Below are 27606 nucleotides of genomic sequence, written 5' to 3'. Positions count from 1 at the left end.
TGGCAGAAATTAGGGTTTAAGCCCCTCGGCCACATCTGTAAGTTGGCTCCATTCTTTAGGCTTTGTCGCGTCAGCCGTTTGTTACATCTCCCCTTCTTGAAAGAGAGTAATCGTCCGCGATTACAGCATATCTGCAAGTTAGCTCAAAATTTTCCGAGGGTCATTCTGAGGGACATTCTGAGGGACAATCAGTTTGCTCTTTTTATTAAGGAGTTAGCTTCTCCTTTCTGCTCTTTTGATCAAGGAGTTAGCTTCTCCTTTCGGCTGTTTTGATCAAGTAGTTAGCTTCTCCTTTCGTCCAGATCGGAACTCTTGATATTTCGGCGTAGTAAAATTAGCCATCACACCCAGACCGTACTGATCTTCCACGGGTGTCTTGATGCACTAAAATTACATACCCAGGCAATCTCATCCAATTAGGAATATTCAGTAGTTGGCACATCACAATGCAACACAAATGCTTACATATGCATGTTACAAGACATAGAAACATAAAGCCGCCGATGAACACTCCCCCGCAAATAACCATCCAGGTCCGGGCCATGAGCTGTTCAACAACTCCCTTTTCACTCCTCCCGCAAATAACCTAAAAAGGTCCAGGCCATGAGATATAGAGGCCTTTTACAACCAAACGCCCCCCAGACCGCAGCCTGCGTCGTTTGGAGGTGCTAAGAGTAACCACTGCTCAAACTTCTTAATACTCCTCCCGCATAACCATCTAGGTCCAGGCCAGGAGTTACAACAACAATACTCCCCCCGTAGATAACCACAAGGGTCCGGGCCATGAGTATAAAAACACTTTTCAATCATTTAATACTTCCCCCGTAAATAACCACAAGGGTCCGGACCATGAGTATGAACACACATTCTCATACATTATTTCTCACTACTCCACCCGGGAGTAAAATCATCAATCATTGAAACCAGTATTAAAACCAAAGTCAAGCAATTCAAATCGGCACCAAGACAGGTTTAAAACAGATAGCATCCATTTCAAACAAATTCAAATCGGCACCAAGACAATTTTAAAATAGATAGCATCCATTTCAAACAAATTCCAAACAAGATCACCAAACAAGTTCTCAAACAGATTTGAAACTTAAAAAGTAATCTCGGCATCAGTCGAGCTCGAAAAGTCGACTGACTTTCCATCTTGAAACCTGCACCAAAAATTAGGGTTAGGTTCCTTCCATGAGGTCGTAGCCGAGCACAGCATGGTCCATCAGCTCTTGGACAGACAATGTTTCTTTGGCGGCAATGGTAGTCCCAAGAGATAGCAATCACACCGAACCTCCAAGGTCATCGCTCGTGAAGAGACATCTACTGAGAGATGTCGAGAAATTTCAAGTTATAATCTGCTAGGGTTTCCATTGCAAGCATTTCAGGATACCCCACTCTGCCAGAAGTTGCACTCCAAAGGAAGATGTCAGAAACCATATAACTTCGGGCAAAAATTTTCTTGAAAGCTTGCCAAGTCCTTGGAGTATGCTGCTTGGTAGCTGTAGACATCAACATCTGCATGGCACTGCTTCTGAGGAAAACAGTGACTTAAAACAAATCTGGATCCTTCTCTTGCAAGTGATCTTAATTAGCTTATGCCCTGTAAGACATGAGCGATGAAGACGGGAGCGCGCCCGATGCGCGATGAAGTAAGGGTGGGAGTGGCTAATAAGTCCGGGTTGGAGGGCGAAGATACCTCAAATAAAATTCCAATAGCTATGTCTGCTCTTTGGTAGGACCAGTATGCTTTCAAAAAAGCACACGCCTGATGCTCTGATACCACTGTCACAAGGCGGGCACTACGTGCCAATAGAAAAGAACAGAGTGAACAAACTTTTAGCACTTCAATAACAACTGAATTGAAAGAGAGAGAGACGACACGTGACACGGAGTGGCGGAATTCCACCCCAGAGAGTATTGGCCCCAAACCTTGGCGCCCCTTTCAGTATTTCTTTATATTGCATCATCAAAGTACAAGCCGGTACTCCAAACTTTGCACCTTCTCCAGGAAGCATGCCAAAGAATGAGCCCTAACCTCATATTTAAAGGCCCTTGGCCTAAAAAGCAATTTCAGTGAAAAGCCTTCAAAACTCCAAAGCTTCTGGTCCAAAAGCAAAGCCAAAAAGCTGCCATCGTAAATCATGGAAATCCGTACAGCTTGCCACGTCATCAACCAGCGCAAATTTCAAAAATCTACCTGCTGCCCTTAGGGTTAGGGTTAGGGTTAGGGTTAGGGTTTTTACAGTTTTAGGGTTAGGGTTTCCAAAATTAGGGTTTGCAGGTTTTAGGGTTAGGGTTTCCAAAACTAGGGTTTCTGGCAGAAATTAGGGTTTAGGCCCCTCGGCCACATCTGTACGTTGGCTCCATTCTTTAGCCTTTGACACGTCAGCGGTTTGTTACAGGCTAAGTGCTGAAAACTGAAAACGCTGAAGTGCTTGGCTGATCTGACGCCGGAATCTGCAAATGCTAGGCTGATTTTGCAAACTGAAAATGCCAGGCTGATCTGTAGCAAAAACGCTAGGCTTGATTTGTAGCCAAAAACGCTATATGCTCTGTTGACTAGAAACGCTAGGCCTCCTGCCGGTCTTGCTGAGAAGGTGCACTGCAAGTTGCTAGAACTTCTTCTGCCTCTTCTACCAGAAAGTGCTAGCACTAGGTTTCTTTTCATAGTAACTTAGCAAATTTGCCCTACTCACGTTTCCAACAAAGTCACTATTAAGTGAAAAATGAGTAAATAGGGAAAATGGGTTCTATGCACTGTAAAATTCTCATGATGGGTATTGAATGTCATGCTGATGATCATGTTGTGTGCAACCAGAGGATATGCAACTAATCTTAAGTGTCTAGAGATGCACGGCCTGCGCACAGAGGCTCACAAAGGTGCCAGAACACTTCCTATGTTGACATGAACTCTAGACCTGAAGTAGCTTGTCCCACATGCACATAGAGTTAGATGTGCACATGACATACTCGTCCTAGAACAGATTCTGGCACACAAGAACAAAAAGATGAAAGGTAAAGTGATTAGGCGGTTCTTGGTTAAATTCGAGAACTATCCTACATTGGATGTGAAGTGGATCGAGGAGGAGGACCTAGCAAATACTCCTCAGATTTTGGAACTATACCTTGAAGCATTCGGTTTAGCATAGTCTACTCCAATAGAACCCCGAATTCAACAAGGGTGAATGTAGTGCAACGGGTTTGCACAAGAGGGGAGTTACTCCGCTCCTTTGTCAGCAGATTACCTCGATTTTTGAATAAGGTCATTGATGTCCCCTTTGAGTTTCAGGGATACTATTGGACTGATCAGTATTCTGTTGTATGACTTTATGACACGGAATTCCTTAAAATGAATATAATTGATTTGTACTCTCTCATTTTATTGCTTGAGTGCAGTAACTGAAAGACGAAATGACCACCATTTCGATCTCATAAATCTCTATAGACATGAAAGCAATAAGGATTAGTTAATCGGGCATTAGTGAGGTCCGGAATGGATCTAGATGCGATTACTAAATACATTGCTGATGGTCATGGTCTGAGATTTGGAATGATTTTTTTTTTTATTTGTCATGTGACGTCCTGTGATGTCGAGTGATGTCTTGTGATGTGACTGTCATTTTGTACAAGTGCTAGATGTGTCGTGTCTAGTGCATCAGTACTAACAGTCAGTGTCTATTAAGATAGTTTATGGCCTCTGTCTGTTTTTCAGGCATAATCGAGGGCGAGTACAATTCTTTCAAGAGGGGGGTATGTCACAAACTGATGGCATGGCAATGCCAGGACACATACACGCGGATGACGTGGCAAACCGTACGGATTCTCGTCATTTACGCTGACTAGCTGACGTGAGCTGTACGGAATCCCGTAATTTACGTTGGCCTGTTGACGTGGCAAACCGTACGGATTCTCGTCATTTACGCTGACTGGCTGACGTGACAGCTGCACGGATTCCCGTCATTTTCACTGGCCTGCTGACGTGGCAAAACATACAAAACATTTTGTGTTTTACGCTAGTGCTGGCGTGGCCTGGCTGTACAAATTTCCGCAATTGGCGCTAACTGCTTTTTGTTGGCTGATTTTAGCCAATAAGGCTTTTGGCCAAGTTGCTTTTGATTTTAATGCTTTTGGGTCTCACTCTGTAGAGCATCTGGACGCAGAGTCTGAGAGCGAGCACCCGGGAGTCGGCTGTACTTTGCTCAAAGATTAACATAAAAGAAATGCCGAAAGCGGCGCCAATCTTTGGGGCTAGTATCTCTTGGCATGGAACTACGACGGGCCATGTCGACTCTCTTTTGATCTATGAAGTGAATCTTTGCTGTGTCGCGGTAGAATCTTGACTTGGGGTGTCCAAGTTTGTTACATATAGGCTCACAAGGGTGCCAGAACACTTCCTAGCTTATCCTAAACCCTAGGAATAGGAATTAGCTTGTCCATATGCACATAGGGTTAGATGTGCACGTGACATTAAAAGTGGCTATCATCATATTTGAATTGCTCCTGAAGACATACATACATAGATAAGCTACAAGGGTCACGAATTTTCAACCGCGTAGATCTTAGAAGCAACTATCATCAGATTCGAATTGCTCCTCAAGCATACATAAGACTGCATTCCGTACAGCCCTAATATTTCGTCCTTTCATAGGAATTTCTTGACGACATGTTGGTCTTCTCTCACACAAAGGAAAAGCATAAATAGCACTTGCCGATTGTGTTCAAAGAATTGCCCATAGTGTAATAACACTTGTCAAATCGCGTATACAAACCATTTATGCAAGATGGTACATGAAATCTAATCTAATGGACTCATCCGAACATGCACATCTTGCGAACAAGCTCACAAAATTGCCAGCACTAATTCTCCTAGGATTCTAGACACTCCTATCTAGGAAGAAGGGGAAAACTGGCTCTGGAAGTCGATGAAGGATGTCCACATGGCATACAAAGCCATGTGCACGTGACACGATTCCTCTAACCTAAAACTACATGCACGTCATGCCATATGCCCACCGTAGTATAACAACATCTATCAAATCCATTTATGCAAGAGGGTTTCAAAACTGGAAAACCTAATCTAATGGACTCGTCTAGACATGCAGGTCCTGCAAACAGGCTCACAAATTGCTAGTACTAATCCTCCTAGGATTCTAGACACTCCTATCTAGAGATATGTACATGATTGGCTCAGGAAGTCAATGAAACACGTCCATGTGGCACACAAACCCATGTGCACGTGACACCATGAACTGTGAACACATCACGTCCAAAATATTCCAAGATAATGAACCGTTGGAACACATCCTATCCATAATCCGACCGACAACAATGGATTGGTGCACTCATCCATAGTGTTTTAGATACGTCTGATTGGTTCCTTGCCACATGCATGTGCTTTGAACTCCGACCCACGAGTTCAAACACCGATAACTTGAACTCCAACACAAGGGTCCAAATTAATTATAGAGAGCACTGCTTGCCCCTCTTTGCCACTCACAAGCCTCTCTCTAATTGAAGCTAGTGGCGGCACTAGTTCCATGTGACTAGAAGGCGAGAGTCCTTGCCAGTGTAGACTCCACTACACCAACAATCTCTTTGATGTCCTTCCTTGAGTCACTATCGCTGCTTTCCTCATGATGCTTGATTTTGCCTTTGTCCTTTGTAGAGCCTCTATCTTTGTCTTTGGATCTGCAAACTTTAGACAAATGGCCATGCTTTCCACAATTGTAACAACGGTTCTTGGTCTTCTTTCTGGGATCCGAAGCAGCGAGTGCTTCCACACCTTTCTAAGAAATCTGAATTTTGCCTTGAGTTATCAATACGGCTTCCTCCTCAATGAGAAAAGAGCTGAGATCATCCAATTCCAGATTTTCCTTCGTGATTTGTAGCCGAAGTGTCCTAGACACCCTTTCATACACCTCAGGCAACTTCGTGAGAGACAAAGCAGCTAATTGAGTACTCGTCAGTGCACTTTTCATAGCCGATAGTTGATCATAAATAACTTTAGCCTTCATAAGAAATGATTGCATGGCAAATAACTCTCCAAGAAGGATGGCAAATGGATGGCAAATAATTGTCCAAGAAGGTTCTCTTGCACAGGAGAGTCATTTTCAACATGTAGGCATTTGTGCTGTGTGAACCACCTCTTATTGGGTTACTTAAGTGACTTTATCATTCCAGAATCGTGGGGGCATCCTTATAGCTGCTCGACCCAGCATGTGGTAGATATATAAGGAGGCCCAAGGCACTCAGTAGAAGTAGAAGAAGCAGGGACACAAGGAGGCAAGCACCCGACTGACAACACCTCAAAATCTCTAGCGTTTTCTCAGAGCAAGAACCAACGGTTTTTGGCCACAGACATCAACGTTTTCAGATCAGCCCTGAACCTCGCCGTACCGCACCCTTCCCCGTTGCGGATCCTTGCCGCATCGACCATCAGCACCCAAAACAGCCTAGCATTTTCAATTTCATCACAAACCAGCCAACATTTGTGCATATTCAGATTCAACCAGCTAGCGTTTTTGCATTCTCAGTCTCGCATGCATCGGCGGTTGCATATCAGCCCCGTAGAACCGCCACAATAGCAAATCCACAACAGAAGTACCTAGCGTTTTCAGATTTCAGCCTTGACATCGTCGACATAGATCCATCAGTAGCCAGTACACAGCATCAGTACCATCAATACCCCTTAGCATCATAACCTCAGCATTTAGCATTATTGTACCAGCATTGTGCAAGAATAAAGAAAGTACTTGCTTTGGCAACTGAGCAAGGGGGCCCTTGAGGGTTAAGACCCAACATCCTTGTGTCATCTCTTTTCTCTCTCTCGTCTCTCTGTTACTTTTAGTTCAGGTCAGTTCTTTCAAGTGAAGTAAAGTGTCCCTTGTGTTTATGTGCGGAGTACTAGATCCGAGCTAAATCCATAAACACTTCCATTGCACCTGACATTAGATGTCAGCGTTTTAAAACGTTGAGGAAAAGAGTGTTAAGAACGCTTGGCGTTTGCAATCGTCGTAGGACGATTGCAGTTGCAACGTTTTAAACGTCGTCATCTGCAGTAGCAGCGTCCCAAGCAAATCAATAGCACCCATCAAGAAACACCCAAACCTTGATGGCGATTCAAAACACTGGAACAACGATGATAGGGCTTCGAGTCTATCTAGGGTGCAATATTTTCAAACACTAACGCAAAGGGTGGTGGGGAAGGTGCCACTGATAGATAGGGAGTAGGTGATCTCTTCTCAACGTTGCTTCTCAACTTGCTCTACTCCACGCCAAGGCTCTAATACCATGTCAAAGTCAACGATCCGGAAGCGTAGAGACCAAGGAGAGAGAGAGAGAGAGAGAGAGAGAGAGAGAGAGAGAGAGAGAGAGAGAGAGATTCCTAAACCAATCAACCTTAGCAATGAATAACTGAATACAATGTACAATGGGGGCGAGGGGTCACATATATACCCACCTCAATAAATTGTTCTACTCAGACTTTGACAAATAAGTAAAATAAATACCTAAAAGCCAAAATAAATAATGGGATCACTCTGGGCAGTTCACTTGTCACAAAAATACGGAAGCGTAAACTGACGTTTAATTGCACTTCAAATACTCAAGAGAATTAGAGGGAGCGAGAAAACTTGACACTTCATTGGGGACCAGAAGATGGGCTGGTCCCCCCCCCATAAAGAGAATATCTTTATTACTAAGGGAGAATCTTTACAAGCACAGGAACGGGGCATACGCCCGTCCTCTATTCTTTCTTCTGTTCTGTTCTGACTACTGACTGAGAAAGTGTTTCCACTTTCTTTCTGCTTAGGGGATTTCCCATCTTCTGCGAGACTGGTTGGAAGCTCTCGAAAAGAGAGTCTATCTTCCAAAACAGCTCATCGAAAGCTCTCACAGAGGAGAGTCCATCTTCCGTTATGTATTGCCTTCATGCTCATTCATTCATGCATGGAACACAAAAGAGAAAAACAAGCAAAATGCACACGCACATGCTTGCTGTAATTTTCTGTACATAACCTGAAATTTTTACCTGTGCACACCCCTACGCCGAAACAGAGGTCTTCTTCGCGATAGAATCGCGCCAAACTTGGTGTAGACTTAGGATAAGGAAAGAGAAGAGACTTTCTATGGCTGATTTGCTGAAAACAGCCCTAATCGAGGTGATTAAGGGCTGAAAACAGAGAATTTCAGCAGCCGCACTCTGCTAAGAGAGCGTCTACGGCAGCTTCTCGCGATGAAACTTCACCAAAAGGTGTCTATGACTGTGAGATCCCTTGTTCTTGACAATGGGAGCACAAGGCTACCACATATGTCGCAAGGGGCTGCTCTCAAGCTTCAATGGAGGGCTCCACTGCGTAGAGCGCGCTCACATTAGGGGGGGTAGGTGCACTGCCAGCCCTGAAAATGGGGGAGGGGGGGCTCCTAAATAGCCATCAGGGAGAGGGGGCGCTAGGAAGAGAGAGAGGGTGAGAGTGAGAGTGAGAGAGAGTTAGTTTGCATTGGTAAGTGTGCCACTTGGCACACTTACTTTAAAAACTTAAAAACCATTCAACTTTTGACTTTAAAAACTTCTAGCTCATTAATTAAAAATGTGCAACTAACTAACAACTGCTACCAATGATTCTTTTATGAGAACACCAAAGGTCTGTCGGCGCAATGCCGCACCAACACTGCACCGCCTTTACCTGTTCACACTTGTCCGGCCGCCCGCCCGGGCACGAACCGTTAAATTTAATTTCACGAAACTTACCCTAAGGCTTTATTAGCTTTATTAGCTTTATTAGCCTTAGGGTCACTGTTCTAAGGACTCCATCTCATTCATGTGCTTGTACTGACGCGCGTATTTTTCTGAGCCTAAAATCTGAGGCTACTGCTTACCCCTTTCTGAAGACCTGATTTCCCAATCACTAGGGCTTCAGGGTAATTTCTGCTAAGGTCCCTCTGAGGTGTTCTAGCCCGCATTTAGGCTCACCTGAGGCCTTAGAACTGCTAGGTCTATTCTGGTGTGCACACAACTAATTAGATAATTCTTTTCTCGTAAATAAATTAATTATTTACAAAGTCTGACTTAGTTACATCCCTCTTGGTTCTAAACAGTTGACCTCAACTGTAGAGCGTCAACATAACTGTGCAAGATGTCAAGGTAGTCCTTAAGATCGGACTCAGTCATCCACTTTGCATCTAAAGGAGTGTAATTCTTGAACTTGACTAAATACTTTCGATGTAGACTCCCCGACTTAAGTTGTCTCTCCGAGTGGTGTATTATCTGTTCAGGTTGAAGAATTTCCTCAGTCTCTTCGACTTCTGGAGGATCTTCTTGTACGGGCGCCACTGGAGGAGGTCCAACATAGGGTCGGAGGAGACTGACATGAAAAGCATTATGGATTCGCCAATTATAAGGTAAATCCAATCTGAAAGTCACATCATTGACTTTATCTGTAATTTTGAAAGGGCCGTAAAATCTATGGGAAAGTTTGACAACTTTCCCTTTGCCGACCCGCTTTTTCAATCTAGCTTTCTCAAACCGAAGCATGACATATTGTCCTTTTTTAAAGATTGAGATTCCTTCTGTGCTTGTCTGCTTTTCTCTTCTGTTGCTCTTGAGTACGAAGAATTGCTTGCTTTACTTGTTGATGGGCAATATCAATATTGCGCACAAATACATCTGCGGCGAAGATGTTTTCTTTGGTCGCCATAATAGGAAGTAAGAGTGGCTTCCCGTAAATAATTTCAAAGGGAGCTTTACCAGTTGAGGAATGTATGGTATTATTATACGCAAACTCAACTATTGGTAAGTACTGTTCCCATTCGGATTGTCGTTCCGAAATATAACACTTGAGGAGATCTAAAACAGTGACATTAGCGATTTCGCTTTGACCATCTGTTTGAGGATGATAAGCTGATGAAAAATCAAGCTTAGTTCCCAAGTTTTCGAACAATGTCTGCCAAAATAGACTAGTCATGCGGGGATCTCTGTCGCTCACAATAGTCTTTGGCAATCCATGGTGTTTAAAAATCTGAGCTAGAAATATTCTAGCCATGTGATCAGCTTTGATCGTCTTTTTTTACTGGAAGAAAATGTGCTTGCTTACTGAACCTGTCTACTATAGTCCAGATTGCATCATTTCCATTCTTGGATCTAGGAAGATCCGTAATAAAATCCATGGCAATACTTTCCCATGGCGTGTTAGGCACAGGGAGCGGTTGAAGTTTGCCATAAACTTTATGTCTGTCATATTTCACTTTTTGGCATACTAAACACTCACGTACATGTTTTTCAATGTCCGCACGGAGTGTTGGCCAAAAGAAATACCTTTCGAGGGCACTAGTGGTGGAAGCAATTCCCCGATGCCCGGCATAAGGAGAATTATGTGCTTCATCCATCACCTTTTGTCGTAAAGGCTGAGCTATGCATATTGCTTGTTGACGATAGAGTGTATTATCCCTGATAGAATAAGGTGGCTTTGAGTGACCAGCTTGAAGATCTGCCCAAATTGTGGCGAAGTCTGGATCTTGAGGATACATCTCGCTGAGAGATTCTAGTTCCTCATGATAAATTGTTGTTAGTGCATTGATCTTTGGACGCCTGGAGAGAGCATCTGTAACTGCATTCTTTGTTCCAGAAGTGTGTAAAATCTGAAAATGAAACATTGAAAGAAAGTTGGCCCATCTCATCTGCTTTTCTGATAACTTTCTCTGTGTGAGAAAGTAGCGAAGACTTTGATGATCTGTCTTGATAATAAAATCAGCTCCTAATAGATAGTGTTTCCAAATGGAAAGAGCATGAATTACTGCCATTAGCTCTTTTTCGTATATGGAGGCATGCAACTCTGCATCTTTAAGGCGCCAACTTTCATAGGCTATCGCGTGACCCTCTTGGTTCAAAACTGCTCCTACACAATCTCCAGATGCATCGCAGTATACCTCGAAAGGTTTGCGAAGATCAGGGACGGTAAGAACGGGTCCGTGACTGAGTAGATACTTAAGCTTCTCGAAAGCTTGTTTTTGTCCAGACCCCCAATGGAATGGAATCCGCTTCTTTGTCAGGTCATGGAGGGGACCTGCTATCGCAGCAAAAGCTCGAATGAAACGCCGATAATAAGAACAAAGGCCAAGGAAACTTCGTACATCATGTACTGTAGTTGGCGTAGGCCATTCTACAACTGCTTGAATCTTTTCAGGGTCCATTCTCACCTGGTTGTGAGATACTATATGGCCCAAATAGTGGATTTCTTTTAAAAAAGAACTCACTCTTCTTAGCATTCACAAATAATTTGTGTTTGCGTAATTCTTCAAACACTAAGGCGAGATGCTTATAGTGTTCGTCTTCCGTCTCTGAGAAGATTAAGACGTCATCAAAGAAAACGCCTGTAAAACTTCTATATGAGTGGAAGATTCTATCCATCATTCTGTTGAATGTAGCTGGTGCATTAGTGAGTCCAAAAGGCATCACTAAGAATTCATACAACCCGAAGGTTGTTCTAAATGAAGTCTTATGCACATCCTGAGGAGCTATGCGGATTTGATGATAACCGTTCTTCAAGTCGATACGACTAAAGACACTTGCTCCTTGTAACTTGTCAAGAATGTCATCAATCCGAGGGATTGGAAATCGATTCTTGATTGTGATCTTGTTTAGAGATCTATAGTCTATGCACATGCGGAATGTGCCATCCTTTTTCTGTACTAGCAAGACAGGTGAACAATATGGAGAAGTACTAGGCCTTATTAAGCCCTTCTCCAAAAGTTCGTTAACCTGCTTGAGAATTTCCTCTTGCTGCATTAGACTAACTCGATAAGGGGGCTGATTTGGAGGAGAACTTCCTGGAATCAAATCAATGGTATGATCCTCAGGTCGCGAAGGTGGGAGTTCATTTGGAAGTTCATCTGCAAAACAATCTTTATATCTTTCTATTAACTTAAGTCTTTTTTGCTCTAAAGAGGAAGAAAGTTGTGAAACAGACACATCTCTCTCTCTTGCAAAAATCAAGTACGCTGAAACACACTTTTTCATTTCTTTCTTGATGGCAATGTGGTTGGCGATAGGAATACGCCAATCACCTGCATCTGCAAGTACAAGATACTCCTTTCCTTTATGAGCAAAAGATAAGGTTTTCTGAACATAGTCAGGAATGGGATGCATCTTGTAGTGCCAAGGCATTCCCAAGATAACATCGCATCCTTCATGTGAAGCTAGTAAGAAAGACTCTTGATCCTTGTAGTCGTCGACCTTTAGATTCAACTTCCCTATGATTGGAGTAGAGTTTGAGTTCTGCCCTTTAAAAGCAGATTGCGCTTGAATAGAGACTCCGAAACGATTGGGTTGCAAGTTCAGGTCGTCAGCTAGCTTGGTAGAGATGAAGTTGTCTGTGCTACCAGGGTCAAACAAAATAAGAGCCCGCTGGTTGTTGATACTACCCCATGCTTTGAGAAGAGCTCTTTCTTTTCCATCCTTGGTTGTATTTCCCTGTACATCTGGGACTGCATTGGAAGAGGGTGGTTGTGGAGGTTTGGTTGGACAGTCACCCTTCATATGACCAACTTGTCCGCACTTGAAGCATCTTCCTTCACTAATGTAGGTTCGCAACTCAGCAGGAGAGAGATATCTCCCTTTCTTGGGCTGATTTGGCTTTGCTTCTGCTTCGGAGGCGGTTCTTTTCTTCTTTTGAGAAGAAGTAGAAGAGGTAGGCTGCTCATGGAGAGCCTTCTGCTTAGCATGGTAAGTGCTTTGCTCCATCTTCCTGGGAGTACCCTTGTCATGTATTCCATTAGCTATGCGGGCTGATTCCATAAGTATCTGCAAGTTACCTCGAGGGTAAAGCTTCATAGCCTTTTGCAAGGCTTCATGCAAACCTGCTTCAAACTTGCGCATCTTCTCCGAATCATCAATCTTCTTGAAAGGAGTGATTTTCAAGAGAACGTCCCAAAACCTATCCACATAGCGTGGAACAGTTTCGTTCTCTGACTGTGAAAGTCGATCCCATTCTTTCTTTACCTCTTCCTCATAATCTGGAGGAAGGAACTGTGCGTAGAACTCCTTCTTGAAAGCGGTCCAATCTTGGGGTTTGCGATCTTCCAAGATAAGGGTTAACCACCAATTGCTGGCGGTGCCTTTCAGGTACAAACTGACATGGCGAAGCTTGGATCTTTCCTTGAAATTCCCTTCTGCAAATGCAACTTCAAATTGGCGGATGAAAGCCAAAGCTTTGTCATTATCACGCCGTCCATTGTAGGTGTCGAATTTCACATCTTTATCTCCCGACTTGAATGTTTTCTGCCTGTGGTGCTTCTTATGGTGCTCCTTCTTTCGATGCTTAGACTCCTTGGGGACAAGAGTCCTTTCCCTTGAATGTACTTCTTGCTACGACGGATCGTCGAGAAACATGTCTTCCGGAGAAACTGTCTTCCAGATCCTTCATGAAAGAGAACTGAGGGGGATCAGGGGGATCCTGCTCTTGAACTTTTGGATTAAACCGCACATGACGTTCTGGAGATTTCTTCTGCCTCTCGTGCATGCAGGAAGTTCCAATCAAAGGATCTTTTCTTGGTTGTCGCGCCTTTGGGTTCTGCGGGATTTCTCCCGACCCCATCGGCATTTTCTCCTTCCCTTTTTCAAGAGTATGGAGAATCTTTTGGACTTCTGGATGGGAGAGAGCTTTCTGCAACTCTTCCACCTGCTGTTGAAGGAGAGATAACTCTATCTCGCGTCCTCCCATTTCTGCAGTCTGCCAAGAGTCGTCAATTCCTTCAGGAAGAGAGAGAGGACCTTGCTCTGATACCACTGTCACAAAAATACGGAAGCGTAAACTGACGTTTAATTGCACTTCAAATACTCAAGAGAATTAGAGGGAGCGAGAAAACTTGACACTTCATTGGGGACCAGAAGATGGGCTGGTCCCCCCCCCATAAAGAGAATATCTTTATTACTAAGGGAGAATCTTTACAAGCACAGGAACGGGGCATACGCCCGTCCTCTATTCTTTCTTCTGTTCTGTTCTGACTACTGACTGAGAAAGTGTTTCCACTTTCTTTCTGCTTAGGGGATTTCCCATCTTCTGCGAGACTGGTTGGAAGCTCTCGAAAAGAGAGTCTATCTTCCAAAACAGCTCATCGGAAGCTCTCACAGAGGAGAGTCCATCTTCCGTTATGTATTGCCTTCATGCTCATTCATTCATGCATCGAACACAAAAGAGAAAAACAAGCAAAATGCACACGCACATGCTTGCTGTAATTTTCTGTAGATAACCTAAAATTTTTACCTGTGCACACCCCTACGCCGAAACAGAGGTCTTCTTCGCGATGGAATCGCGCCAAACTTGGTGTAGACTTAGGATAAGGAAAGAGAAGAGACTTTCTATGGCTGATTTGCTGAAAACAGCCCTAATCGAGGTGATTAAGGGCTGAAAACAGAGAATTTCAGCAGCCGCACTCTGCTAAGAGAGCGTCTACGGCAGCTTCTCGCGATGAAACTTCACCAAAAGGTGTCTATGACTGTGAGATCCCTTGTTCTTGACAATGGGAGCACAAGGCTACCACATATGTCGCAAGGGGCTGCTCTCAAGCTTCAATGGAGGGCTCCACTGCGTAGAGCGCGCTAACATTAGGGGGGGTAGGTGCACTGCCAGCCCTGAAAATGGGGGAGGGGGGGCTCCTAAATAGCCATCAGGGAGAGGGGGCGCTAGGAAGAGAGAGAGGGTGAGAGTGAGAGTGAGAGAGAGTTAGTTTGCATTGGTAAGTGTGCCACTTGGCACACTTACTTTAAAAACTTAAAAACCATTTCAACTTTTGACTTTAAAAACTTCTAGCTCATTAATTAAAAATGTGCAACTAACTAACAACTGCTACCAATGATTCTTTTATGAGAACACCAAAGGTCTGTCGGCGCAATGCCGCACCGACACTGCACCGCCTTTACCTGTTCACACTTGTCCGGCCGCCCGCCCGGGCACGAACCGTTAAATTTAATTTCACGAAACTTACCCTAAGGCTTTATTAGCTTTATTAGCCTTAGGGTCACTGTTCTAAGGACCCCATCTCATTCATGTGCTTGTACTGACGCGCGTATTTTTCTGAGCCTAAAATCTGAGGCTACTGCTTACCCCTTTCTGAAGACCTGATTTCCCAATCACTAGGGCTTCAGGGTAATTTCTGCTAAGGTCCCTCTGAGGTGTTCTAGCCCGCATTTAGGCTCACCTGAGGCCTTAGAACTGCTAGGTCTATTCTGGTGTGCACACAACTAATTAGATAATTCTTTTCTCGTAAATAAATTAATTATTTACAAAGTCTGACTTAGTTACATCACTTGAGATGTTTGGCACAACCCTTGTTAAGTATCACTTCCTTTCATTGATTATTGTTGGAGAGCATGACTCCTCTGCACACATACGAATCCATTTTACTTTGATGAGAAAGGGCCTTTTCTCTCTAGTTTGCTTGGCAATTGATCGAAGCCGTAAGTTCCTACAACAAGAAGCAATGTGTGGCTCCTTGTCTCTCTGCACAGGAGGCTGCCTCTAGGCTCTAAGACACTTTGCATTTGGAAGAGTCGTCCTTTATCTCAACTATATTGGTGATGGTAGCAGCCGTTAGTTGTAAGGGGACATGCTCCAATCACCTTTTTTGAGAATTCTCTCACAATAGATCGCATATGACGTGAGTAAGAAGCCTCAGATGCCCAAACGACAGAGAGTGGTTACATGCAGGTTTATTACATGCTTCTATACATCAGTTTTGACCTGCGTCGTGGGCTTTGCGAGTGGCAAAGAGGATTCCTTATTTTCATTAGCTGCTTATTCATGGTGGTTTTCCAGTTGGCTCTTATGCTCAACTAGGTTGTAATCCTCCATGTAAAGGTTGTACACAAAGGTCTTGATGATCCCTACGTTGAGCTAGGCAGAAGCCAAGCCAAAATGCAAGGTGTCACGTGATACATCCAACCCTATGTGTCCGTGGACAAGCTACAGCATGACCAGGGTTCAGTCCAGTCAAGTCAGTCTAGAATAGGAAGTGATCTAGCACTTTTGTGAGTCTGTTCGCAGACCGTGCATGTCCAGACACTCGGGTAGATGCATATCCTCCGGTTGCACATAGCATGATCATCAGCATTCCCATCAGAATCCATCAAGGGAATTTTCCAGTGCATTAAACCTATTTTCCCTATTTTTGACATTTTTCACTTATTTATTAAGTGACTTTTGTTGGGAACTAGGTAGGGCAATTTTGCTAAGTTTGTATATAAGAAAACCTAGCACTAGCACTTTCTCGCAGAAGAGTAGCCTTACTACTGTCGCAGAATACCAACCTTGATGCTGACTCTGCCTTGCAAGCAAGTACGACCACTCGAATAGTCCTGACGTGAAACATTGCGGGTGAGATGAAAGGTAAGGGTGCTCGAAGGTATTTCCAAGGGTTTCTTGTCGACGGAAGTGGATGCACGCTACATGCAAATGCAAATGCCGAAGAGGGTTAGGGACCCTTTCTCCAACTTCTTCCATATCTGCATAGGAGGCAAGCAAATCTTGGTAGTCAAGATCTGGATTTTCGTGTATCCGATGTCGATCTTCGTTTAGAGACATAGTGATGAAGACGAGAGCGCGTCCGATGCACGATGGACTAAGGGTGGGAGTGGCTCATAAGTCGGGGTCAAAGCGGAACTTCTTTGAGAAAAAAAACTGAGAGAGGCTCTCTGGGTTCTTGGTTTTGCTTGGGTTCTTGGTGGTTCTTCCCTTGAGTTTGCGAAACCGAAGCACACGGAGCTCTGATACCATTGTCAGGTGCAGCGGAAGGGTTTAAGGATTTAGCTCGAATCTAGTACTCCGCACAAACACGAGGTTACCTTACTTCACTTGAAAGAAATGAACTAAATTGAACTGAAGATAATGAATGAGAGAGATAGGCAAGAGAGAGAAAAGAGAGACGACACGGCATGTCACGTCCCAACCACCCTCAAGAGCCCCCTTGCTCTGTTGCCAAGCAAGTACTTTCTTTATTTCTTGCACAAATGCTGATACAATAATGTTAGATAATGAGATACTGAGATGCTAATGGGTACTTGATGCTAGTGATGCTAGGTACTGACGAAGGACTTGGTACTGCGGGTACTTGGTACTTGGTACTGCAGATACTTTGGGTATTGAAGGTACTTGGGTGCTAAGGACACGGAGGTCCTGATGATCCCTACGTTGAGCTAGGCATGAGCCAAGCCAAAACGCAAGGGGTGCTAGATATTGGGGTACTGCGACGATGACTGTAAGGATTCTAGTTACTAATCCTTAATTAATTAAGTACTTAAATTCATGATTAAGACTTAAGAAACTTGAATTGAACTCAGAAACAAGACTTAGAAGACTCTGTGTTGATTGATTGAAGGTGTGATACAAGGGCTCCATAGGAGACGAAGAGAAATAAAAAGACACGTCTGTTGGTGAAGAGACATGACTTTAAACGTGAAGACACATCCTTTTAGCGAAGAGCTGCAACCATTGGGCGAAGAGTCGCACCCGTAGAGAGAAGGGGTGTGACCAGTCGTCGAAGGAGTGTGGCTTTTGGCAAAGAGGCAGTCTCTTGGGCGAAGAGGTGTGACCATCCAAGCGTAGGGGTCCTCCTTGGCATGGCACTTCGAGTATCTGCAACTAGGAGTAGATGTAATGTTGTTAACATAGTCACAATCGTGACATTCCCTCCCATTTAAAATGAGAGTCGTGTCACAGAAATGACTTCTGATGTTGATAGAACTCTGGAAAAGCATTGAATCTCCGAAAATCTTCAATCTTTGAGTTATCTCAAATCTTTGTCTTGAACCTTTGCTTCTTGTGAAACCTTTTTGCTTCAACTCCTAAATCCCATGTCATTGCATTATTCAAAGACTTTTTAGAGGAATCTGACATAATCACGTTGACTGCAACAAGAGGTTGATCTTCAGAATTCTTCGTGCGATGTAAGATTTCTCGTTCAAAATCTTCCAATAACCGCGAAATATTTGGGGAAGAGGAAATCTTCGCAAGGTACTTGTAAGGTGCAGCGGAAGTGAATGTTGAACTTTGCTCAAGATGAGTGCTCCGAACTGTGCTCAAGGTTCCGTTTACTTATGGAAGGGAGAGCCTTCCGTTCCTTTAGTGAGAGAGTGCAATGGACACAAACAAAGTGAATGGACACTGTGAATGGAAGTGCATGAGACTGAGAGATAGAGAGAGAAGAATACGACACCAGAGATGTTGTCAAACCCTCCTCCGAAGGCCCCACTCTCTATGGCGAGAGCGGTCTACTTATGATTGCACAAATCTCTACAATGCTTGGACTTGCCGACGATGTCGACGACGACGAGACGGGCTGAAATCTGAAAATGCTAAGGGCTGAAATCTGCAAATCCTTATCTGCTTTTCCTATTTTTGACATTTTTCACTTATTATTTTTAAGTGACTTCTGTTGAAAAGTAGGTAGGGCAATTTTGCTAAGTTTGTATATAAGCAAACCTAGCGCTACCACTTTCTGGCAGAAGAGGCAGCAGGAGCACCTTGCTCAACAAGAAACTTCTTCGAAAGACCGACCCGGTGACAACTCTAGCGTTTTCAGCATTGCAGAAGGCCTAGCGTTTTTGCATCAGATCAGCCAGTGTTTTTGCACTTGCAGATTCACGTCGACAGTAGACAGCAGATCAGCCCTAGCGTTAGCAGATTCCCCCAAAACAGCAAATCGGCCCTAGCGTTAGCAGTTTTCCACCGCAGAACCCCAAATCAGCCTAGCGTTTTTGGATCAGCCAGAGACCTAGCGTTTTTGCAGATCTTCGCGACAGAAGCAGCAGTAGCACCAGCATTTTCAGTTTTCAGCAGTCAGACTCCGCAGTAGAACCCCCAAACCTCGCAGATCTCACCTTCCCGCAACAAATCCTCGCCGCACGGTCAGATCCCGCAAAGTTTACAGTTTCAGCCCGGAAAACGCAGATTTCAACATCTACATTTTCAGCACGTCGACGTCGCATCGTCGCCATCGACATCATCATCTACATAGAGTCAAAATTCAGCAAATAAAGATTTGCAGATTTCAGCCTTAGCATATTCAGATTTCAGTCCGTCTCGTCGTCGTCCTCTCGTCATCAACATCGTCGGCAAGTCCAAAGCATTGTAGAGATTTTTGCAATCAATAGCAGACCGCCGCTCTCGCCATAGAGAGTGGGGCCTTCGGAGGAGGGTTTGATAACATTTTGGTGTCGTATTCTTCTCTCTCTATCTCTCAGACTCATGCACCTTTCCTTCACAGTGCTCACCACTTTGTTTGTGTCCATTGCACTCTCTCACTAAACAAACGGAAGGCTCTCCCTTCCGTAGGTAAAAGGAACCCTTGAGCACGGTTCGGAGCACTCATCTTGAGCAAAGTTCAACATTCATTCCACTGCACCTTACAGTCTTGGCAATCATTTGTTCTTTGAGGGTGATGCCACGGATCAAGCTTTTATGCTGACAACCTCGGGGTATCTCATGGAGTACCGAGAGGGGATGTCACGTGCACATGGCTCTATGTGCCACGTGGACATGCTTCATCGACTTCTAGAGCCAATTTTCCAATTTGGAAGCCTCTTGCATAAATGGTTTGTACACGCGTTTATGACACTTCGGTGGGCATTTGGTATGATGAGCATGTAGGCCTTGGTTAGAGGAACGTGTCAATCTAGTCAATTCATCAAATGGTTCATGGAGCACTGAGTTGTCGCCCGTGTGCTCATTTGCACATTTTTACCGACCTAGCAGAAAGACCAGGCCAAAAGTCATATAAAAGGAGCACTTTGGCTAGCATTTTGGGCAAGTTGCAGTAGCGCTACAGATGAGCCAGTAATTGTAGCAGAGCACCCAGAGTTTTTAGCAACCCCCATCAGCCCTAGCATTTTTGTCCAAAAACGCCAGATCAGCCATAGCACTTGCAAATTTCAGCAATCCAGCCAGCCGTTTCAGATTTCAGCCCATCTCTCTCGCGGAATACGACTTCGATCTGATTTCGCGGTCTTCCCGTTGCGGTCCAGTACTTCGGCAGCCCATTGAGCCTCTTCTCGACCATTCCCTTGCCGCATCGAGGGCTCCCATTGCTGCCCATCATCGGCATCATCGAGATCTACATTTTCAGCCCTGCTTTACGCGATAGATCTATTGCGTTTTGTGTGCCAGATCTGCGTTTTTTGCAGCCAGCTTTCAGCCCTTCATTCCTCTCACATTGGGAGCGCAATTCAGCCCTAGATCCACCTACCCTTGGTAGCCATCCGCAATCCCACATTGAGAAGGATCCAAAGGTGCATCAAATAAGCCCCAAAGGTGCCTCGTCTTGAGAAGTTACCGTGGCGACATTCACCATTCGAGCCAATAGAGTCTCCAACTGAGGTATTGCATGTGTGTACATACCATTTACGCAATTTAAAGCAAATACCACATCGGCAACAGTGTGGGGGGCCCTTGAGAGGGTAAGTTGGGACCCCATAGGGTCTCTCTCTCTCTCTCTCTCTCTCTCTCTCTCTCTCTCTCTCTCTCTCTCTCTCTCTCTCCACATCTCTTCCGCTCTCTTTCATTCCCTCTCTTCAGGGAAATAAAAGGAACCATCGTTCATGCTAAAGAAGAAATCGTCATCACAAGGAAAGAAGTAAAGATTTCGGAAGTGTAAAACCTAGATCTTCACCATTTCAATTCCGCCGCACCTGACAGATGCACAACATGATGCTCGTCAATTTCGAGATAAGGTGTTCTCCATGCTAGTTGCCATTACACTGTGGAACGTTTGGCGAGCTCGATGGCGTCACGTTGTTAGTGTTGTATTGTCCTCTATTGTGGACATCCTTGTAGACATTTGGGTGAATATTATCCCCACTCTACGTAGCCAATGGGATTTAACAGCGGGTTCCTTCAGGGCAACCGGGAAGCGCGGGCCTGTTTTTCTCAGACGATGGGCTCACTCCGAGATGTTTTTCAGTTTTGCCAGAGGTCACACTCCTCACCACAATGGTTCAAACTGGACTCCTCTCATACCCCACCTTGAGGAGTTGCATTTGGTGGATTCTTCCATATCCACCTTCGGTTTTTTTTAGTCCTGTACATCTTGCGAGATAGGCTATTTCTAGCATCTCCAAGGTTCTATTATACTCAGATTTATAGAGATGATCTTTCCACCGAGAGAAGAAGGTGTGTGTGTGTGTGTGTGTGTGGGGGGGGGGGGGGGGGGGGGGGGGGGGTGTTGTTGGTTTGGAAGTTAGGGTCCCCTATAAAGAGGCCCTCCTCATCTACCCACCTCCTCCCTAAACAGCCAAGACCCAATAAAACGAGGCCCCTTGGGAAAATACCATATCACCATTGAAATGAGGTGAAACCTACATACTTGGGCACTAACCCCCACAAAACCTAGGACAATTGCTCCAGCCCACTGTCAGCCAAAGCAGAGTCTGGACAAAACCGTGGCTCAAACAGGCTGGTAGAAATATGTCTATATTCTACCTCACATTCGGCCAGGCACAGCTGTAGAACAGCCCCTCACACCCTACCCTTTAAAAAAACACTGGCCATTTGCCCCATATAGCAAACTCCTTGAATTAATGTGCATTCATTTATTCTCCCAATAGAGCTAACTGGAGCATGTCACCACTTGGCACTCCTGCTGTATTCAGCATTCATGCATTCAAGTTGGTATTTATCATTCTTGTATTTTGATTTTCATGTATGTAGCTCCTCTCTATGCACAATTGTCTACTTCGACTTCGCCCTCTACTATGCGCTTTGATAAATTCAACACTGTACACCTTCTCTCACTGAAATAACTTTCAGACCTTCAATTTGGCACAGGAAGTTGATACAAAATTTTGCAACATGTCCAAACGCCCGTAAGACAATCTTCCACAGTTTCGCTGTTCAATGCACTAATACTTCCCAAATCACCGTGAGAACCAAGAAAATGCCGCTATCCCATATCAGCTAGCAGGTCGCAGTTTCAAGGATTCCAGCTCCCCCCACAGCCAATCAGTCCATAAGAGAACACATCCTATCATCCAGGTGCTAACAAAGCTGATCGTTAGAAAATAGATAAGAGAACATGCTTGCAACATGAAAAGCCTATGACTGGTTCTTTCAAAAAGGTTCTTGGATCCTACAGCTTCGAGCACAATCTATCTTATTAACGATTTAAGTTTAGTTGCAAGCATAGATTATTCTCATCTGAGCACCACTTCACGAGAATTCAAACTCACTTAGATTTCTAATGGAGAAGCCATAAGACACGATCAGTAATAATGTGAGTATACCTGCTTCAAAGAGATTGGAAATGTAATTCTTCCAGAATGCTCTAGGATCTTCACAAGGTCTTTGGCTACTTCCCTCCAATTCCTACATACGCAAGCACACGCCACAAAGTGCTTGCGAGCAGGCCAAGAATTTTCACTGGCTTCAACACGCTGGAGTACATCCCGAAGAAGTTCAGGGGGCATGTTAGCCCAACAGCTTTGCCCAGAAATGCCAGCATTGAAATCTCTTTGGCTGTCAAAAATTACAGAATTCATGGACCTTGACCTGTGATGGTGAATTGGAAACTTGATTTCAAAGCTACGTCGCGATATGCTTCCAATGCCATCCTTCATGTCTTGAAACTCACGAATCAAGCCCTTAAATGGCATATTACCGCTTGATTAGCAATAGGCAGGGGCCGTTAATGTGCCTTCTGGCCAAATGTAATTTGCTGTTGACACTTACAAATCAGGCACTTGAAAAGCCTCATACACAACTACTGATGAGCCCTTGCAATTCCTTCTACCCCTTGATATGCTCTGTTGCCCTGCTTCAGTTTCGCTTCCAAGGTGAGTTTTCTTCACTGCAAGAGCCTCTACCACCGAGCTCCCTCTGTTCTGCTGTGGCAGCATTGGTGCTGGAAGATAAAGCATCTAGGCTGCCAATGAGCATGTGTGCTAGCGTCGTGGGTTCATAGGCACTCGAGAACTCAACAACCAAGCTCTTGTGGCATGGTGAGCGTCGCCATGGAATCGTGTCTGCTTCGCTGAGGTGCCCAGAAGACAAACCCTGGCCTCAGACGTAAGACGGGCGAAATGCGGTGAAAAAAGGACCGAAAATGAAAGCCAGACGAGGATGTAGCCCTGCACACCTCTCTCTCTCTCTCTCTCTCTCTCTCTCTCTCTCTGTGTGTTTTGGGGAGCTAAGCGAAGTCGTGCTGCGTAGAGCTTTTTAGAATATATGCGGGACAATTAACAAGTGCCCACTGCCTTGAGCTCAAGATCCGGATAGGGCTCTAGAAAGGCGTTGGGAGAGGGAGAAGTGCGGCAGGAAGCTGGAAGTGAAAGGACAGCGCCGCTAGACGGCTATTTTGAAGGACAAGATCGTGAGTCCCCCGGTAACTTCGCATAATTGCTGCCGAGACACAGTCGCGAGAGAGAGAGAGAGAGAGAGAGAGAGAGAGAGTGTGAGAGCTCCTCGTGGTTATAAGAGACCAGCCACACGAACCAGTAAACAATGGGTGCGTCATCAATCCCCCCAACCCCAGGGCACCCCACAAATGCAAGATGTGCTTAGTAACCTTTGGAATGTCACCCAAACATGTTGATGTATGTTGTAGTGGGCTTGCAAGTAGTGTTGTTTTAATGAAGGGTCATACAAATAAGAGGGGCCATACAAGTAATGCTTGTTATGGGATGGCCATCTAATGGAAAGTGGATCTTCAATCACAATTCCATTATGGGATACACAAAACCTAGGCCAAAATTTCATGCATATAAATAAATTGATGCAACGACGAAATGGGCAACACCTGTAGTACCATTCATAGACAATTCAAGTCACATAGTAGACGGGTTGGAGGCACACCCTTTTGTTTCTTGAATTCAAATCGCACCTTGAGGTGCCTTACATAGCATGAATTTGGGGAAAAGAAGAACAGTATCATATTGCACTAGGGCTATATACTTAGAGCCTTAGCTCCTTCTCTTGGAAATATAACACATGTTGCAAATTTTAATATATGAGCAAGAAAGTGAAAGTAAGTACTTAACACTTCCATCATGGTCTCTTTGTGAGAGTGCCCTTGCTACCCAACTTGCCTAAAGAAATGTAGGCATAGTCATTGTGACCAAAACCTCTCAAGGGGAGCTCTCCCCCAAGGAGCTCTTGAGAGGACACGGGTAGTCCTAGACAAATGGCATGAGGGGTCCATTCATAGATACGTAGGGGGTTGGATGGGAGGAGTGCTATCATTGTCTTCCCCTTGGACTTTCATCGGTATCAAAGCCAAGGGATGGAAAAGGAGGGTATGGCTACTTCTTGCATGCATCTCTCTCTCTCTCTCTCTCTCTCTCTCTCTCTCTCTCTCTCTCTCTCTCTCTCTCTCTCTCTCTCTCACACACACACACACACACAGGTCTTTTAACTCTCTTCGTCGGATAGATCTTTAAGGTCTCTTCGGATAGTTTCCTACTATGTTAAAATTCTCTTCTTCTTCTTCTTCTTCTTCTTCTTCTTCTTCTTTGTAATGGAAATGGCCTATGAAAATTGAGAATGGCGGAATTAAGAAAATTGTAGTGAGCATTTTTATGAGACTACTTTGAGAAAATAGAGGGTGGACTTAATTAGAGGTAGCAACACAACGATTATACTTGATTAACTTGGCATGAACAATACTTTGCAAGAGATAGAATTAGAGAACTTGACAACAATTGAGGACCTGGATTTATGTGGAATCGATCCCCCCTCCAAAAGGCTTTCGTATTATAGTTTCTCCCATAAAGAGAGACTTGGTATAATACAAGCTTTGTTTTCCTGAAACCTTGATGGTGCAATGAAGATAGAGAACTTCATGCACCACAATTATGCATGTAACTTAGCTAAATGAAGCATTAACTTGTCCCCAGCCTCAGTCCCAAGACCTCAAACACCTTTGAAGGTGGAGAGAGCTAGCAGGGAATGAGGGTAGGGAAGAGGAAGAAGAAGCATTCTTACGAGAAATAAATAGTTCCTCACTTATCATCACTCTTGTTGCTTAGCATAGCATAATAGCATAGTAATGATGATGAAGACAACGGAAAGCTTAAGCATTGAAGCATGGCTCTTGGTTGGATTTGCATTCCATAGCCAAGAGTGTTGGTGTAGGCTCTCAACTTCTCAACAAGCTTAGAGAAGGAGATGAAGTTCTTGCACTTAGCACTTCACACAAAGAGAGAGTGTGTGAGTGTGTGGGAAAGATTATACCCCTCAAGCTAGTCCCCAAGTTGCTTGGGTCGACCCCCTCTTTTAGACCTTCATTGAAGCTCATTGGTTCTCCCAAGCCTAGCCAATCACAAGACTTGGTCACAACTAGCAATAGAGGTAGTCCTTGGACAGTGTCCTGCTTTCCCCTTTGAGAGAGAGAGCTTGGAAAAAACTTAAACAATTAATCTAATTAGTCTAAATTCTTATTGGACCTTTGCAAGGGTCAACCAATAGGCTTTAGGCACACTATGGAAGAAACTTAGCTAGGGCCTTGACATGTGTCCCTTTTGCCTCTTTGAGCAAGGGGTGAACTTTGGGTGAGGGAGTAGCCCCAACGCCTACTCTCATGGCTCGCCCCCTACTTTGTAGGCATTGGTTTGACTTTCAAGCCCTCAAGCACCTTGGCCCCCAACATGCTTAGGCACCTCAAGTACCTTAGTCACAAGCAAGGGATTAGCAAGTGCATGGCCCCTCTCTCTCTCTCTCTCTCTCTCTCTCTCTCTCATATGACCCTAGCCTCAAGGGGTCTCTCCCTCCTTGTAGGGATTGGCTTTGATGTCAAGCACATGCCTAGCTTAACCAAGCACCTTAGTCATTAAGCATCTCAATCATAGGCTTTGTCATAATAATCAATATCTAATTCTCCTAAATGATTTTCTCATATTAAACTGATCATTTAATGTGGGGAAGTGCCAGGGGAGAAAAAGCTAGAATATTGGTTAAGCTAGCAGACCGGCCACAATAGGGATCCAAAGGAGGGAAATAGGGATCCAAAGGGGGGGTCATCTGCAAAAGAGCCATGTGCAACAATGGGCTAAAAAGACCCTAAGGTTCAGCCCATTAAAACTTCCAAAATGCTAAGGTTCCAAAATTCAAAGGTTGTGTCCAAAGGTCAACCCTAGGGGAATTGGATGCTTTGTGTGTGTCCAAAAAAGTCTTTGCACATCCCTACATAGGAGGGGGCGAGCCTAGCATGTAGGGGATGAGAGAGAAAGCTACACACACACACACACACACAAGCTCCCTTTACACAAAGGGAATGAGGGACACATGTCAACTCCCTAGCCCAGATGCCCACAAGGTGTACACAATTCCTATTGGATGGCCTTGGAGGTGTACCAATGAGAATTAGGCTAGAGTAAATCTAGTTTAATTAATTTAAAAACACTTAATAAAAGAACCAATGAGAATTAAGTCCTCTAGAAGACTATTGGACAGTCTCCCAAGTGGTCCAATGAGCATTCAGCAGCCCAATGGCTTGCCTGATTCCTATTGGCCAGGAGGCAAAGGGGTCCAATGAGAGTTTAGTTGAATTATTAAATTACCTTAAGCTCTCACAAAAGGGGAAAGGGGGACACATGTCAAAAGGCTATCACTTATGCTGCCTAATTGTCATTGGCTAGCTCTAGGGAGGTCCAATGGGAGGACAACAAGAGCAAATAGCAAGGGGGCTCGCCCAAGAGAGAGAGGGGGCTGATTTTTGCAAGGCATTATCACACACACACTCACACAATCTCATGTGTGAAGTAAAGAAGACTCTCTCTCCTTCTCAAGCTTTAATGGAAAGCTTACCACCTACTCCAAGCTTGTGAGAAGGGAGGCCTACACCAACAGCTCTTGGCTTTGTGATGCAAATCCAACCAAGAGCCAAGCTTCAATGCATGCTCATCTCCTCTACCATGCTAATTACTAAGCTAAGCTATGCTAGTATGAGTGATTATGTGAGGAGATGTACATCTTTCTCGTAAGATACTCCTTCTTCCTCTCAATCTGCTCTCATACCCTGCTAGCTCTCACCATCTTCGAAGGTGTGTGAGGTCTTGGGTCTGAGACCGGGGATAATTTATGTTGTGTTATGCTAAGTGTTTTGCTTAGTGTATGAAGCTTTCATCTTCATTGCACTAGCTATTCTTGAAGGAACACAAAGAATTGTATTGTACAATGTCTCTCTTGATGGGAGAAACCATAATACAAAGCCTTTTGGAGGGGGGACCGGCTCCATGCAAATCCGGTCCTCAACTGTTGTCAATAGCTTAATTTCTCTCTCTTTTGAAAGTATTGTTCATGCTATCTAACTAGGTGTTATGCTTTTTGTTGCTCTCTCCACCCAAGCACTCTTGTAATTCTCATTAGGAATCTAATCTAATGAAATGCCCACTATGTTCATACTAATTTCCGCTACACACAAGTTTTTAGGCCATTAAAATTTTACATTGGTATTAGAGCACAAGGTTTCTCTTTTCTTGCTCAAGAAGGGAGGTCCTCAAGCTAGCTATAAATGGTTGGTATTATTAATTGCCTGTGAGTAAGTAGAATAGGGATTTTTCAGCCTTGCAGTGCGCCTGCCTTTGTGCAATTAACGGGGCATCACCGTCGAGAGCTATGGTCTTAATAGTGG

General features: G+C 44.3%; 1 protein-coding gene across 1 annotated transcript in view; it reads right to left on the bottom strand.

The window, feature by feature from the left end:
- The window catches only part of LOC147442245 (tubby-like F-box protein 3), a 37855-nt gene extending 14482 nt beyond the window's left edge, over nucleotides 1-23373 (bottom strand). The window contains exon 1 of the mRNA XM_086528482.1: nucleotides 22265-23373. Within this exon, the coding sequence (XP_086384608.1) occupies nucleotides 22265-22633 (369 nt within the window). The 5' untranslated portion in view covers nucleotides 22634-23373. The remainder of the gene's footprint in view (nucleotides 1-22264) is intronic.
- Nucleotides 23374-27606: the final 4233 nt, after the last annotated feature.

Source organism: Adiantum capillus-veneris, chromosome 14 (assembly GCF_014529385.1).
Source record: "Adiantum capillus-veneris isolate H3 chromosome 14, ASM1452938v2, whole genome shotgun sequence".
Lineage (NCBI taxonomy): Eukaryota > Viridiplantae > Streptophyta > Polypodiopsida > Polypodiales > Pteridaceae > Adiantum > Adiantum capillus-veneris.
This window is presented reverse-complemented; position numbering and strand designations above follow the sequence as displayed.